The sequence below is a fragment of the Halyomorpha halys genome, unplaced genomic scaffold, assembly GCF_000696795.3.
Source record: "Halyomorpha halys isolate HHAL.00 unplaced genomic scaffold, Hhal_1.1 Scaffold1243.1, whole genome shotgun sequence".
NCBI classification, from domain to species: domain Eukaryota; kingdom Metazoa; phylum Arthropoda; class Insecta; order Hemiptera; family Pentatomidae; genus Halyomorpha; species Halyomorpha halys.
In genome coordinates, this window is record NW_027114799.1 from 187,805 (window position 1) to 202,367 (window position 14,563).

Consider the following 14,563-nt stretch of genomic DNA (forward strand, 5'->3'; position numbering starts at 1 on the left):
AAATTCATGAGCTCCTTGATTGAGAAAACAGCAACAGGTTTTAGTCTCATGGAAGCTGTAAAATATATTAACATTAAAGATGTAATTTATATGTTAGCTGCAGCTTGGGAAGAGCTTCCGCCATCAACATTGGAAAAATCTTGGAAAAAACTCTACCCGAACATCAATGACGATCAAACCGCGGAGGTTCAAGAGAATGAGCATTCCGTAGTTCAGTTCATGCACGATTGGGAATATTTAAACAGTAGCTCTTCCGTTGAAACACCTGACCAACGTGAGATTGAGGAATGGCTAAACAGCGATGAACCAGCATATAAGGCTCTGACTGATGATGAACTTATCCAAACGGTTTCAGCTGTAGAAAATGAAGAAGACGACGATGATGAGGACAATGCGGACACTCCAGCCTGCAGCCGAAAAATCAACCATTCAGAGGCAGTCGACGCTTTCGAGACAGCTCTTCGATATGCTGAACAACAAACCGTCACAAAACCAGTTGATATCATTTTTTTGAAAAAATGGAGGGATTATGCCTCCATGAAAAGGCGCTCTTGTGTTAAACAAACAAAAATCGATAGTTTTTGGTAATTTTAAAATCTATACACGCATTATGTACATACGTACATATTAGTCATCGTAAATGTGTTTTTTTTCATTGTATATATTTTGTTTACATACATACCCATGTATGTATAAAAATGTTTAATTTTTCTGTTTCATTTATATGTACTAAATAAATTAGTTTTGTATTCTAATTTGTATGTATTTTTCATTCACCCTTGAACATGCCTAAGTCTAATTCCCCAGCGTAACAGACTCCGCTTAATCCGACCTTTTCATGGGACCGACCTCACCCCAAGTCCCAAACAGGTCGTTTTAACGGGGTTCCACTGTAAATACAAAATCTGTCCTTCCACCTTCCGCTATTTTTTTTTTTTATATCCATTCTTATAAAATTATGTGAGGACAAATTCTAATTAATTAGATCACATAAGTTTACCCTTTTTACTATTTGTTTCAAGCTGCTGGGAAAAAATGTTTATGCCTGTATTCCCCACCCCAAATATAAGTATACTGTTCTATAGAAATTTCAAAAGATGGGCTGGTAATTAAGTAAAGTTTATGCACACTGAATTAACTAGGAGTGCAGAAGGGTTTTAGTGAGACTTCTGTATGCAGAATAATAATCCAATGAGCATTGTACCGTGATAAACCAATTTTATTATAATTTTTACCTGTAATTAAGAGATATATGAAAGAATGATAAAGCTGAAAAATTTTGTTGCATTAAATGCCCTAGTATAGATAAATACATACATATATACTGTGAATGTATATAAAAATTATAGTGTATTGCGGTTAGCAGTTTTCACTTATCCATTTTTATAATCTTATTGTAATTCTTTTCATCATCAATTACAATTGTTTTATACCTAAAATGATTACGGATATATTAGAAATGCAAGTGACATAAGTAAGATTACTACTAGTTACAAAAAAATAAGACAAGTCAATTTCCATGAATCTTAAGTAATGATTCATTTCAGACTAAAAGTGATGGATTTTCTTTTTGATTTATCAGAGTCAAATTTATTATATGATGTTAGTTAAAATTGCTTGTAATTTTATATTATATGCAAATATTAATAGTTTATTTGTTTCAGAAGAGGAGTCAGGTAATGGCTCAGTTTACAAAACTGCCCAATGTTAAAGTCACGCCCGTTGAAATCAACAAAAGACCTTCACCAGTTGATGCTTACACGCCAGATCCAAAAAAGCCTAAAATAAGGGGTACAACGATTGCACCTATACCCAGTGTAAATTTTGACTCTTTTGGAGGGTTTCCGAAAGTACTTCAAGTAAGGATGATTATATTTTGTTTTGGATGTATCCAAATAATTATCATAAGTAATATAAGCCTAAATTTTCACAATATAAATACTCAAAGCTGTATTAATTAAAGATATCTAGCTCAAAGAAACATGAAATATCACAATTATTTTTTAGTTTTTAATATCGCAAATGGGTTGCTAAAAAAAAAAGAGTATCAGTTATTAAGTTTTATGTTGTGTATTGGCATTTGGTCTGTAAATTTTTCGAATATATCAGTTATATTTTCAATAAACCAATAAAGATTCAAGTCTACAAATTTCATCCATACTATTTTAATTATTCTAATAGATTTTCACTTACCTATTTCTGAAATATATAGTAAGGGGAAGTATTGCGATCTTAAATTAATTTCAAATTCCAGCTTTCGATGGAAATTCACGTTTTGAGGTCCCCTGAGCAAAAAACGAAAAGTCGTACAAAACTGAAATTAAATATTTATGACAGGTATATGTCTGGGTTGTAACTGAAACTTTTTTGGTAAAATCAATTTACCGTGAGTGCCACTTTATAGAATAGATTTTTCACATTCTTCAATTTCCTCGAAAATTACTGTAACAATTATGATTAAACTCAGCATGTAAATGTGCAATGGAATGGTCTTTTATATCAAATAGGCTCAGTATAATATCTTCATTAAAATAGTCTGAAAGGGCTTAAATAACAAGTTTTTAAAAAAATCTTCCTCTATAAAATACCTTTAATTTTGTTTATTTGAAAACAAATCTCTCATTAAAAATGGATAAATATAAACTATAAAAGGATTTGATAATTAACTTAAGGAAAAAATTTTTTCCAGGTTGATAACATATTTCGAGAGACGAATGGTGATATAGGCATAGTAAATTGTTGGAAAGCCAAAGATTTTAGGAAAATAATATTCAACTAAGAAAGTCTTAGAATATAATAGAGAATGATTAACATTGCATAAATAAAAAGTCTGTATTAACAAAAGTATTAACTGGCGGGCACATGTGTGGGGTTTTCTGTATTGGCTGCTTAATAATAATTTCTTGTCACCATAGTTAATTAATAAGTAACTTTCAATTTAAATTAACCTATATAAGAACCATTCAGTTGACAGGATAACCCCATAAAATTATTCTTAATATTTCCAATATTGATTCTATAACAATTAAGCATTGAATGAATGGTTAGAAACAATTTGTAAAATTTTTTAAAATGCTATAATTTTTTTTTCTGCTATAGTTTCTGTTCTAAAACTAGTGAGGGTTCTTTTCAAATCAAAGTGGACCAGTAAGTGAAAGTTGTGTGATGGAGGCACTGCACCGATTTTGTTTTAAATTGTCTATAAAGCAAGCGATATTAAAACTGGACACCTTCCTTCTAAAACTGGATACTTTCTTTCAATATTTTAATAGTATATCTCGTAAATTCTTTTGTATCTTTTATATTTACCATTTCTTCTTTATTTATTATATCTCCTATGCTCAGCCTGAACAATGCCATGCCGAAATCTGAGATTTCTTAGTTAATTCTGCTTTAAGTTTTTAACTTAAGAAATTTATTGACAATTAAAGTATAAAAGTTATTATTCTAAATAGATATTACAATATATTTAACTCTGCAGAACACCTAGCAGTTATAGCAATCACTTTATATGGATATTCTCCAAAGGATGAAATAATAATTATGTTGTGGTTATAGCTTGCTAAATAAAAATTTCTGAAAATCCTGATATCATTTGGAAGTAGCAAATGTAAAAAAGAAGTTTTTTCTTACATTTCAATCAGTACTGGGTATGTTTCACTTGAAACGTTAATTTTTTTACTATTTAAGGAATAAGAAATCTTAAAGATTCGGAGGTTGGTAATAGCTAAAGTTGAAACACAATGGAGATGATGGCCAAGCAGCATTAAGTCTTAAAAAACTTTGTCATTAGAAAAAAATGTAAAACATTGTTTTAAAGGAATTGATATAGGTAATTATATTAGAGCAAATGAATATCAAAAATGCACATTTTGTTCATGTATCTTCATTTTCTTTATGCATTTTCAATTATTTAATTTTGAGCAAACATCTGTCTATCTGTACCAGATAATTATTTATTATATTACTGTACCCATGAGACAACCCTGTGGATTCAGTAGCCCTCTGGGGTCCATAGCAGTACAGAGTTTCATTTTCATGAACTTAAAGCTGTTGTAATTACTTTGTATAAAGCTGAGTAAGTAAATGTTACTAGTGATACTGTCAAATAATTATAGTAATAATGATAAGAGATTTTATAAGTCTTACTCATATCATCATCTTCATTTATCTAAATGAATGATCCATTTCAATATTATGGATTGTTACTTGATTTTTTTAATATTTTAGAATTTAATCAATTACATATTTCTAAATTTTAGGATATTAGTGAATTAGTTATTCACATAAAGGAATCGGATATTTATACAGAACTTGGTGTAACTCCTCCAAGGGGATTTCTTCTACATGGGCCTCCAGGCTGTGGGAAAACACTGTTGGCACAGGCTGTTGCAGGTGTAAGTTTATTATAAGTTTTAAATAAACAGTTGATATTGCTTTTAAGATCAATATTAAGTATTTTCATCATGTTTCTCTTTTGATTCCCTTATTTTAATTTAGGTACCAAAATAGAGGTTTTCTGTCACCACTAATCCAATTGGTTGATTATTGTCTTTTCTAGCCCAACTATATTAGAATCAGAACCTTTTAAATTAATTTGATACTGTTATTTCTAACAGAATATTTCTTCCTTTAAAATTCATTAATAATTTTACAATGAAGGTTGTAATATATTTTAATTTGATAACATATTTAAGTTTTTATATTTGTAGTTAAATAAAAAAGTCAATGAATACTAAATGATATTTAATAATGAAATATATTAAATAAAACTTCTTAATATCTGAACAAATCAATAATCTGAATAGCTATGGTCTATAATAGTTTTGATTAATATTTTATAAACTTCATTTCATGATTTCTGATTTTGGTTTCATATTAATTAGTTTAATTTTATTACTCTTTGATCTCTTTAAGGAACTGAAAGTACCTTTGGTTAGAGTTTCTGGTCCAGAACTGGTTGCTGGAGTATCAGGTGAGTCAGAATCAAGAATAAGGGAGCTCTTTGATTCTGCAGCAGCAAGAGCCCCATGCATACTTTTCATCGATGAAATAGATGCTATTTCCCCTCCAAGAGATGTGGCTCGAAGAGAAATGGAAAGAAGAATTGTTGCTCAACTTCTTACCTGCATTGATGGTAAGTAGTCTTCAATGAAACTTGTTGCCAACATTCCTCAATAAAAACTTATTTCAGATTTATTTTAATTACTGAAAGATATTCGTAGAATTTTACAAATTATAGTGAAATTTCATAATAACGCTCGTTTTCAATGGGTGGTTTTCCTATGAAACTTAATTTGTTATAATTCATTTTCCCAGTTCTGACAGAAGTTTTCTTTAATACGTTTTACATTTATAAGTTTTAATGTTTTAAATATAAGAAAAGTTTATTTGAAGTTTTATATATAATACTGGTCTAATTGATGTCACAAACATAATTCCTAAGAATCTTTCATTGTTATTTAGTATGATGTATCCATGGATTGAAAGCTTGTTAGTTACTGATATTAATTAAGTTTTTCATTTCCTTACTTTGGAGGAGGAATATAGATAAATAATTACTTTATACAAGGACTGCCAAAAATTTAGATTTAAATCCTTTTTTATTTAATAAATTTTAAAATTTCATTTTAGTTGTTTTTTCAAATGATTTCCTGGTTAAAGCACTCTTATTCTCTGTGCTCTAGGAGAGCGTTATAATGAAGTTTTACTATAATAGATTATTAGGTAATACTCATTTAAAAAAATGTTTACTCTTAACTGGTCATGTTCATTGTTGGATGAATTGGATGGATATTAATGTAATTTCTTTTCTTAGTCAGAAATTAGTTTTATGGAATTTATTTTTTTTTAATTTATTTTTAGGACTAAGTGAAGTTGAAGCTGGGAACAAGGTTATAATTATTGGCGCTACAAATCGGCCAGATGCTCTGGACCCGGCTCTCAGGAGAGCTGGAAGATTTGATAGAGAAGTGTGTTTGGGTATACCAGATAGAGCAGCTCGGAAACAGATCCTTCAAGTTCTTACTGCTGGAATAAAACTAAGTCCAGATATCGATTTAGATGTACTTGCTGCTGCTTCTCCAGGATATGTTGGTGCAGACCTTAAAGCACTCATGTCAGAAGCTGCAATCGCTGCTGTAAACAGGTTCTATAACTTTTTATTTTTTCAATTCTTCAGGGTGTTTTTAATTTAATTTGAGGCTTATATAATTTTATTTTTTAGGGTATTGATTCAACAGAAAGACAATATTCTTTTGACTCAGCGTCCAACAAATGGTGAAGCAGTAATATCCACTGAGTCAACTTCTACAGTGGATGGAAATTGTGAAATTATTGCCACCCCAATGATAATCAATGATGATAATGTTTCAATAACATCTTGCAATAAGAAACTTGACAAAGTGGAGAATTTTAGCTGCTTACTGAAACATAGTGGAACACTTCTGACCCGAGAGCAGCTGAGCAATCTATTTATTGAGATGGATGACTTTACTAAAGCATTTAAATCAGTCCAACCTTCTGCCAAGAGAGAAGGTTTTGCTACTGTTCCAGATGTTACTTGGGATGATATTGGCTCACTGAAAGATGTTCGCAGTGAGCTTCAGAAGTCTATAATGGTGATTTCATTGTACATATAAAATAATTTTAAGACTGTTGCCATTACAAGGATTGATGTACAAGGATAGAGATTGAAAATTTCATTAAAGTCTCTGTTGGCTTACAGTACACATTCATGGCCAATAACAAGGGCTTTAAAAAAAATATTGTTTTTTCTCTCCAGATTCTCCTGCTCAATTACAGATAACTTTAGCCAAGCTCTTCATCTCTTGTTTGGTTTTTGTTCTGATCCAATGTTATCCAATGACTCAATCCTTTCTCCCGATTTGAACTGGAGTGGTTATGTCTGAGTTTACTATGTACAAAATAAATATTGAATAAACAAGGTGGGAATTAAACTCTAACCGATCCAAACTTCGTCCTCTGTTACCAGCTTTGCACCTTCTGTGAATGGTTCCACCCATAGAGTAACACTGATGACAATTATGAGGAACAATAGTTTCCAAGAGACATGGATTTGATTATTCCCACCTGATTCAGCTAATATTTTTTATGCTGGTCTTGTAAAATGAATTATGACACTCCCGCTCTAGTCTGGACTATAGCTGGGTTTCAATCTCTAGTCAGCCTTCTAAGATTAGTAAAATGGACCAATAGGCCTACTTTCAAGGACTCATTTTCTTTCTGCTATTGCAGTTCCAGTTGGCCTAAAAGAGGTTCGCTAATCCTTGCATAGTGTAGTAATTATTTTTAAAGCAGTAACAGTCAAGTTTAGAGGACCTATGAAGTGAATAAAATTATGTAATTAGATTGTAGCAAAATTAGTATTTGCAACTGTTTAGGTGTATTTTATTTCTACATTAAGCTTAGTAATTTTTTGTTCTCCTTTATAACAAAGAGGATTCTCTGTGATTTATAAGTTATAATCAGATATTTAGAAATCCTCACTTTCCACCAACCTTTCAGTTTTCACTGGAGTAGGAGATTCCTACTTATATCCCTACTCAGAATTTAACCAAAAGCCATGTCAAAAAAACCTTTTAAATCTATACAAGATTAAAGAAATTTTTTAAGGAAAGAATAATGAGTTTTTGTTTCCTTCTAAATCTATAATTTTTGGTTTTAGATGCCTGTAAAATATGTTACCGAATTTGAGAAATTAGGAATTACAGCCCCTTCTGGAATATTACTTTGTGGTCCACCGGGTTGTGGTAAAACTCTACTCGCTAAAGCAGTTGCTAATGAAGCAAATATAAATTTTATTTCGGTCAAGGGACCTGAATTGTTGAATATGGTAAGATTTATTTCTCATTGCATTTTCAATAGTAATATTTATTCTTAGTATTCTAAGTTTCCTAAATTTTACTTTATAAATAATTCATGTATTTTTATTTTTATCATTAGTATGTTGGTGAAAGTGAACGAGCTGTTAGGCAGTGCTTTCAAAGAGCCAGAAATTCGCAGCCTTGTGTCATATTCTTTGATGAAATTGATGCATTATGTCCTAGACGATCAGCTTCTTCAGAGGTTATACACTATAATATTCTGTTTGTTTCTTGTTTTTTTAATATGTTTAGTTATTCACTGTCAACGGTTGTCTATTGTCACAGGGTCATAACACAAGAGTTGTTAATCAAGTGCTCACAGAAATGGATGGTATAGAAGGTCGAAAGGGAGTTTTTCTCATGGCTGCTACCAATAGGCCTGATATGGTTGATCTAGCAGTTTTGAGACCAGGAAGACTTGATAAAATTTTATATGTAGGTTTACCTTCTGCTGAAGATCGAACTGATATCTTAAAAGCTCTTACAAAGGTAATATGTAATTTATAATCTTAAATTTTTTTTTTTTCTTGAGACTGGTAACTTTTTAATAAATAATTCAAAACACTATCCAATTATAGTCTCAAAACTTTTATTTCTTTTACACGTCCAACGTTTCGGCCAATTCGGCCACCCTCAGGGTCAATCTCAATTGAATATAGTGACACTATAGTGAATTGAATATAGTGAATTGAGATTGTCCCTGAGGGTGGCCAAACTGGCCGAAACGTTGGACGTGTAAAAGAAATAAAAGTTTTGAGACTATAATTGGATAGTGTTTTGAATTATTTTGTAATATGTAATATTTTGTATCAACTATGTTTCTAACTTGTATTCTGTTAGTATTATGTAGCAGCATTCCTTTGAAACTTTTAGTGAACTGTAAAAGCTGGGGTTTCTTCTGCAGTCTTATTAGGCCTCACACATTCACTGTTTGAACAAGGTTGATCTAAAAATAGTTTGTTTGTTGTGCCTTTTCCTCAATTATGTGACATTTGTCATATATTCCTTATTCTCTTTTATTTTTTCTTTCATTCATTTATGATTCCCACAGTTGAAATATGTTGTTATCCCTGCTCGCTATAGTCCATTAGTCATAGCATTCACCTACAATGCTATGACTATTGGAATGCCGCTGAATAGTGGATTCCACAACTTTCCGCTATACTTTATTCCAACCCACCATAAATTATAGACAAAAATGACCAAATGGCAATGAGGAATGAAGGGAGTCTTATTTTTTTTTTTGTTATAATAATATGTAATAACTAAAAGTTTTAATTTACTTATGGTTCATTGATAAATTAACATTTTATCCATGATTAATTTAGTTTAATAGTTTTAATTACACTAATTTTTGATAAACTCTGGACTGAGTGTGTGGTTGGACCAAGTTAGATTGGTATTGGTAGATATTTCAGAATCATTGTCTTAATCAACAGACTGCCGTTACAACATTGTTAAATTTAAACTCGCTGATTAAAGACTGATAATCTTCATTCTTACCCAACCAATCATTTAATACCTATTTATATATTATTATAAAATGCTATCCAAATATTATTTGTAAACAAATCATTACTTTCCCTAAATCATTGATCTTAGTTATTTATATAAGCTATAGTAAAAAAAAATCTTTAAATATCTTGTAATGTCTCAATCTTGATCCTTTCTAATTCACTGTTGCAGATTATGGACTTAACACTATTATTCTTTTTTAACTTGTAATATATGTCAGAAAAATTAGGATTTGTTCTTGCTTGAAGCCATCATACACGTGTTTTTGTTTTTAGTTTTAAGAAGCAATAGTACTTTAGATTGTGTTTGAAATTAGTTTTACTAACATTGTGTTTCTCTATTACTAAGATATTAAGTTTATAATGTTACTAAACATTGAGTTGGTTTCAAAATGCTATTGAAGAATTTATTAACATTCTTATGTTTTTTATTATTGCATAATTTCTAATCTATATTAAATGTTTTGATCAGTTTCAGTCTTTAACTTAGTATTCGGTTATTAAAGAGCTCTAATTCCTTAAATCCTTTAAATGATTAGATGGAGTAAATAAATTTAAGTAATACTTTCGGGTGTATTTTTTATCTTACTTTTTTTATTTACTATTTTAAAAGATGAAAATAATTATTTAGTTATCAATAGAGATAAATGTGGTTTATGATAAAATAAAAAAATTGAAAATGGTTTTATGGACTAATTATAATCTGCCAACATTTTGGCAGAACCTTGTAGGCCATAATAAAGAATGGACTATGCTGTGAGATGTCATGAATTGTTTTGCTTGGGAGGGTATTCAATAAACTATTACCCAGTAGCTTACTCTAGTTACTTTAGTCCTAAGAATGGCCAACAAGTACTGGCTGAAAAGTTTAAAAAAGCATATTTTCAATTTGTTGTTTTTGTTTTGATTCAATTTGATAGGTCACTAATAATAACTGCCTCTTCATTACACTATTGAGGTCAACCAGCGTCCGTCAGTCAATATATATATATACCTATATTGTTGGGAATCAGTCCACACAAAAACAAAATGATAAGTTTTTGATTTGTACTTAATTATGTCTATAGTTTTATCCAGGCATGTTGATTTGGGTCATCTTTGAATGTAGAATGGTTTATAATAATTAGACAATTATTAAGTTTAGGATATATATTTCTGTTAATGCAAGATTTAAAAATAAAATCAAAGCTTATTGTTTAGTTTCTATTTTGACCATTGATTGAATTCTAACAATAAGTAATATTTTTAATTGAGATCAGTAACACTCATCTCTTCTAATATAACTATTTACAATAGTTAATCTATTCATAAAATAGTTGGCTACATCTTATAGTATAATAGGGAGAAAAACCTTTCTTCTAGCTCGATTAGCTGAATTAAAAAGCAGCAATAAAAAAGATATTTTAATTAATAGTATTGTACTATATTACCACCAGAGAAAAGTATTTATCCCAAAAACATTTTTGACAACAATTCAGCTTTAGTGGGAGAAATTCATTTATCTCATAATAATATAATAACAAAAGTTTTTATTTAAAAAGAAAAAAGAATTTAAAAATGGACTTGGCTGGCGAATGAGTTGTGAATTTTTTACTTAATATTTAATATTAAGATATTAAACTTAAAATATTTTTTCGATTAGCTTTTACTAGCATTGTAAATATTCAAAAATTAATTTCTTTGTTCCTTAAAATTTTAAAGATATTGAATATTATTAATAAATATTCCAGGCTTCAAACCCAATTTTCAGTCATCTTTATGGTTATGTAATACTGTTTTTTTGTGTTTAAATTTTTTTTTTCTTGACTTTAAAAATTATTTATTAGTTAGGTATTATTCTTTAAAAAGATTATGTTTAATTTAGTATGTACATCACATGAAAAGTTAGCACATTTGACCAGTTCTTTTGATTGAGGTAGTTTTAACCACTGAAAAGATTTATTTATTTAAATTTAAATTCTTTTGAATTCAAATATTTTTGTATATGTTGGTAAAACTAACAGGTAAGAATTGTTAATTTAAGGGCAAGAATATCACTGTCATTTAACTGTTATTACTTCATTTTATATTTATTACTTTCTTAAAACATTAGAAACTTAATTATTGGTTTCCACTTACTACAGTTTCTATAACTTACATATTAATTAGTATTATTTCCATTTAGGATGGCACTAAACCACTAATGAAGGATGTTGATCTCGAACAATTTGGAAGAGACCCACTTTTAGATGGATACACTGGAGCTGACTTAGCTGCTCTGGTGAAAGAAGCATCAGTTATAGCACTCACTGAATTTATTAACAGTAATGATAAAGGCGATCCTCACGTTACCACAGATATGCTGAAAATAGCCGCAGGAAATATTAGGCCATCTGTTTCAGTCAAGGTTAGTTATATATCATTTTTTTGTTGCTTTTCACTAATTCAAATATATCAGCAATCGCTTGTATCATTCTTTTTCTATATGTATTATTATTTCTCATTTCTTCCAAAATTATTTCACTTCTATCATTTTCAATAAACTCTTGGCACTCTTTATCTGATTTGATAATATTTGAAATTCTTTCTATTGGTAATAGAAGCAGATGAAGATACATAATGGCCATTGCTTGGGCTGTTGGCAATGCATCATGTACACTTTCATTAAACTGAACCCAAGTCAAGATAGTCTTTGTTTCTATGCCTTGTTCTGTTAACTCTCGGGAAAAGTTATTGTAATAATGTACTAAAAGTGATTCGAAGTTATTTGATCGCAACATGCTGTTTGTTGTCAGTAGTATTGCTAACAAAACATCCAATGCAGGTGTATTGTATCGAGCTTGTTGAAAATTTGTAATTACACTTTCAGTGACTCCTTCTTCTTCATTCGATTTAAAAAGAACATTACCAGCTGTTATACAGCCATTCACTAAAACATTTCGATATTTCCGTGATGGAATTACTCGGTAAGGTAGCGTACGCAGAATATCATATGCTTTCTCATACACCTCTGGAGGAGTATGAGGAAAGTATGCTTCCACTATGGCCTCAATTGCATTCATACTTGTGCAACCATTATGAAACCATGGGTGGTTGATATCAGGTACGAAATAAGTTTCAGTTAGTGCATCCGCATATGTTTCATCCAATTTGTTGCCAGTTTTTTCTTCATAAATTATTGATCCTGCATGTAATTTACTTAAAGTTTTGAGTGTTGATTCGATCTGATCAAGATCAAATGTATTGGTTATACCAATGCTTTTAAAACCGAGTACTTTAAGGTCTTCTAAAATGATTAACCTGTCCTTTCTTGCCAAGTAGCATTCAGGGTATGTTTTTCCATCAATATATGGGCTGATTTGCTTAAGTAAACTATCATGCATTAAGGCTTCTTTTGAAAATACTTGTAGCTTATCCATTAATTCACCATGGTAGCATTTTGTTGTAGGGGTTTGCCTGATAAACATATGTAATCCAACTACCTTTTCTCCCTCTAGTTTTAAAGCAACATATTCCTTACTTGGTAATCCATAAAATCCTGAAGATTGATAATCTTTTTTAAATGTCCACTCAACCACTTCAAAATCACTACACTTAAATTTATTCCTGATGACTTCTTTTAAGTCGGTTTGAGATAGTATACTTTCCATGTTTCATGAAAATTGAACAAGATTGTCAAGATTACTGCCTTATCTTATGACACCAAGATAATGTGGTCAAATAAATCTATCCTTGTTGTTTTAAAGGTTAAAAACAAATGCTTATTCCTTCTCTCCTGTTTTTACTGCAGGCCTTGAATTAATGAGATAGTAGTGTAGTCATTTGATTTAGTTACACTTTTTTTTAGTTAAAATTTTGTCTTAAGATTGATTTTTCTTCTTACTTTAATTATATTGTATCGTTTTCAATTACTCTGATTAAATTTATGTATGAATTAGATTTTTAAAATGTATTATTTATAAAATTTTAAATATATGGGTATCAAACATATTAGAATTGATTATTTTTTATTCTTGTTGGCTATTCTGGGAATTATTCATGATATTAGTAAATGCCATTAAGATTTTCTTTTTCTTTTTTTTTAGGATCTTAAACGGTATGAGGAATACAGAAAAACATATGGTCTTCCTCAGAAAAAACCACCTCCTGAAGATGTTTAATTTATAATTTATTTTATATGTAACTATGTACATAAATTCCTACCTTTAATCATTGATAGATGTAAGATTAAAATTTAAGCAATTAGTATTACATGATTGCCTTTTGTATAGATTTTGTATCAATTAGAGACTGATAATTGTTTTTGATATATTCTAAGAATATGATTTGCTTATTGCCAAACCAAATTGTCTCCTTTTGACTGTAACATTTATTTTTTAATTTTTCTTTTTTTTTCAAATAAAACTGTTGTATATATTTGTATTTTTTCTTTATGATTTACTTCGGTACTCTGCAGTTACAATAATTTATTTTAGGTAGTAAATCTTGTTTTGCCTAATTCAGTTATTTTTCTTTATTTTATATTAAAATTTTAGTTTCATTCCCTATTTATTTTTTGTAGAAACTTTTAGTAATTTTTTTTTTTTTATAACTTCATTTCATTAGCCAATTTTAATTATATGGTTCTGTTGTGTGTTTAATTGTTTTTATTTATTTCTCAGAACTGGGAGTCATTTAACCTGTGATATAATATAGACACCCCATCATAAAATCACTGTTTTAAATTTAATTTTCTAAAATTAATTTTTCATATCATTTATTCTATTGTTCAATTCAATAGCATACAGGAAATTTAAAAAATAAATTAAAATTTCAATTTCATAAAAGTTGTGTTTCTGTAAATAATGTAATGTTTCCATAACTATGGTCAATTAGGTTACTTGTAAAAAAAATAATCAGTTTTTAATTAAAGTTGTAAAACTGAATTAATACATTTATTAATGTTAAATATATTGATTTAATCAACTGATGAATATTTATTTGACAAAAGTGTAATTTTATTTGTGTAAAATTTTAGAAATTTACTCTATTTCTATTATGGTGTTAGGTCTATCTCAGGCTTTTGTGTTCATAACAAATTATGAAAGTATTTAGAGTTACAAATTTAGTGCATTATTAGTGTACATAAATACACCTATTTATTGGTGATATTTCTAATATTACTACTAGGTACATATTATTTAT

General features: G+C 29.3%; 2 protein-coding genes across 3 annotated transcripts in view; one reads left to right on the top strand and one right to left on the bottom strand.

Annotated features, from left to right (window-relative positions):
- Nucleotides 1-13,503, top strand: part of smid (nuclear valosin-containing protein-like smid) — a 24,636-nt gene extending 11,133 nt beyond the window's left edge. The window contains exons 6-14 of one of the 2 annotated variants that reach the window (XM_014433676.3): nt 1,665-1,859; nt 4,263-4,397; nt 4,918-5,137; nt 5,866-6,148; nt 6,227-6,620; nt 7,688-7,855; nt 7,966-8,088; nt 8,172-8,375; nt 11,565-13,503. In XM_014433676.3, coding sequence (XP_014289162.1) covers nt 1,665-1,859; nt 4,263-4,397; nt 4,918-5,137; nt 5,866-6,148; nt 6,227-6,620; nt 7,688-7,855; nt 7,966-8,088; nt 8,172-8,375; nt 11,565-11,921 — 2,079 coding nt within the window. In that variant the 3' untranslated portion in view covers nt 11,922-13,503. The remainder of the gene's footprint in view (nt 1-1,664; nt 1,860-4,262; nt 4,398-4,917; nt 5,138-5,865; nt 6,149-6,226; nt 6,621-7,687; nt 7,856-7,965; nt 8,089-8,171; nt 8,376-11,564) is intronic. The other variant, XM_067051902.1, reaches the window with a different exon arrangement.
- Nucleotides 11,936-12,846, bottom strand: LOC112210830 (uncharacterized). Its single transcript, XM_024361180.2, has 2 exons — nt 11,996-12,846; nt 11,936-11,939 (listed from the first exon to the last, which is right to left on the bottom strand). The coding sequence occupies exons 1-2, from the start codon at nt 12,844-12,846 to the stop codon at nt 11,936-11,938; spliced, it is 855 nt and encodes a 284-aa protein (XP_024216948.2).
- Nucleotides 13,504-14,563: the final 1,060 nt, after the last annotated feature.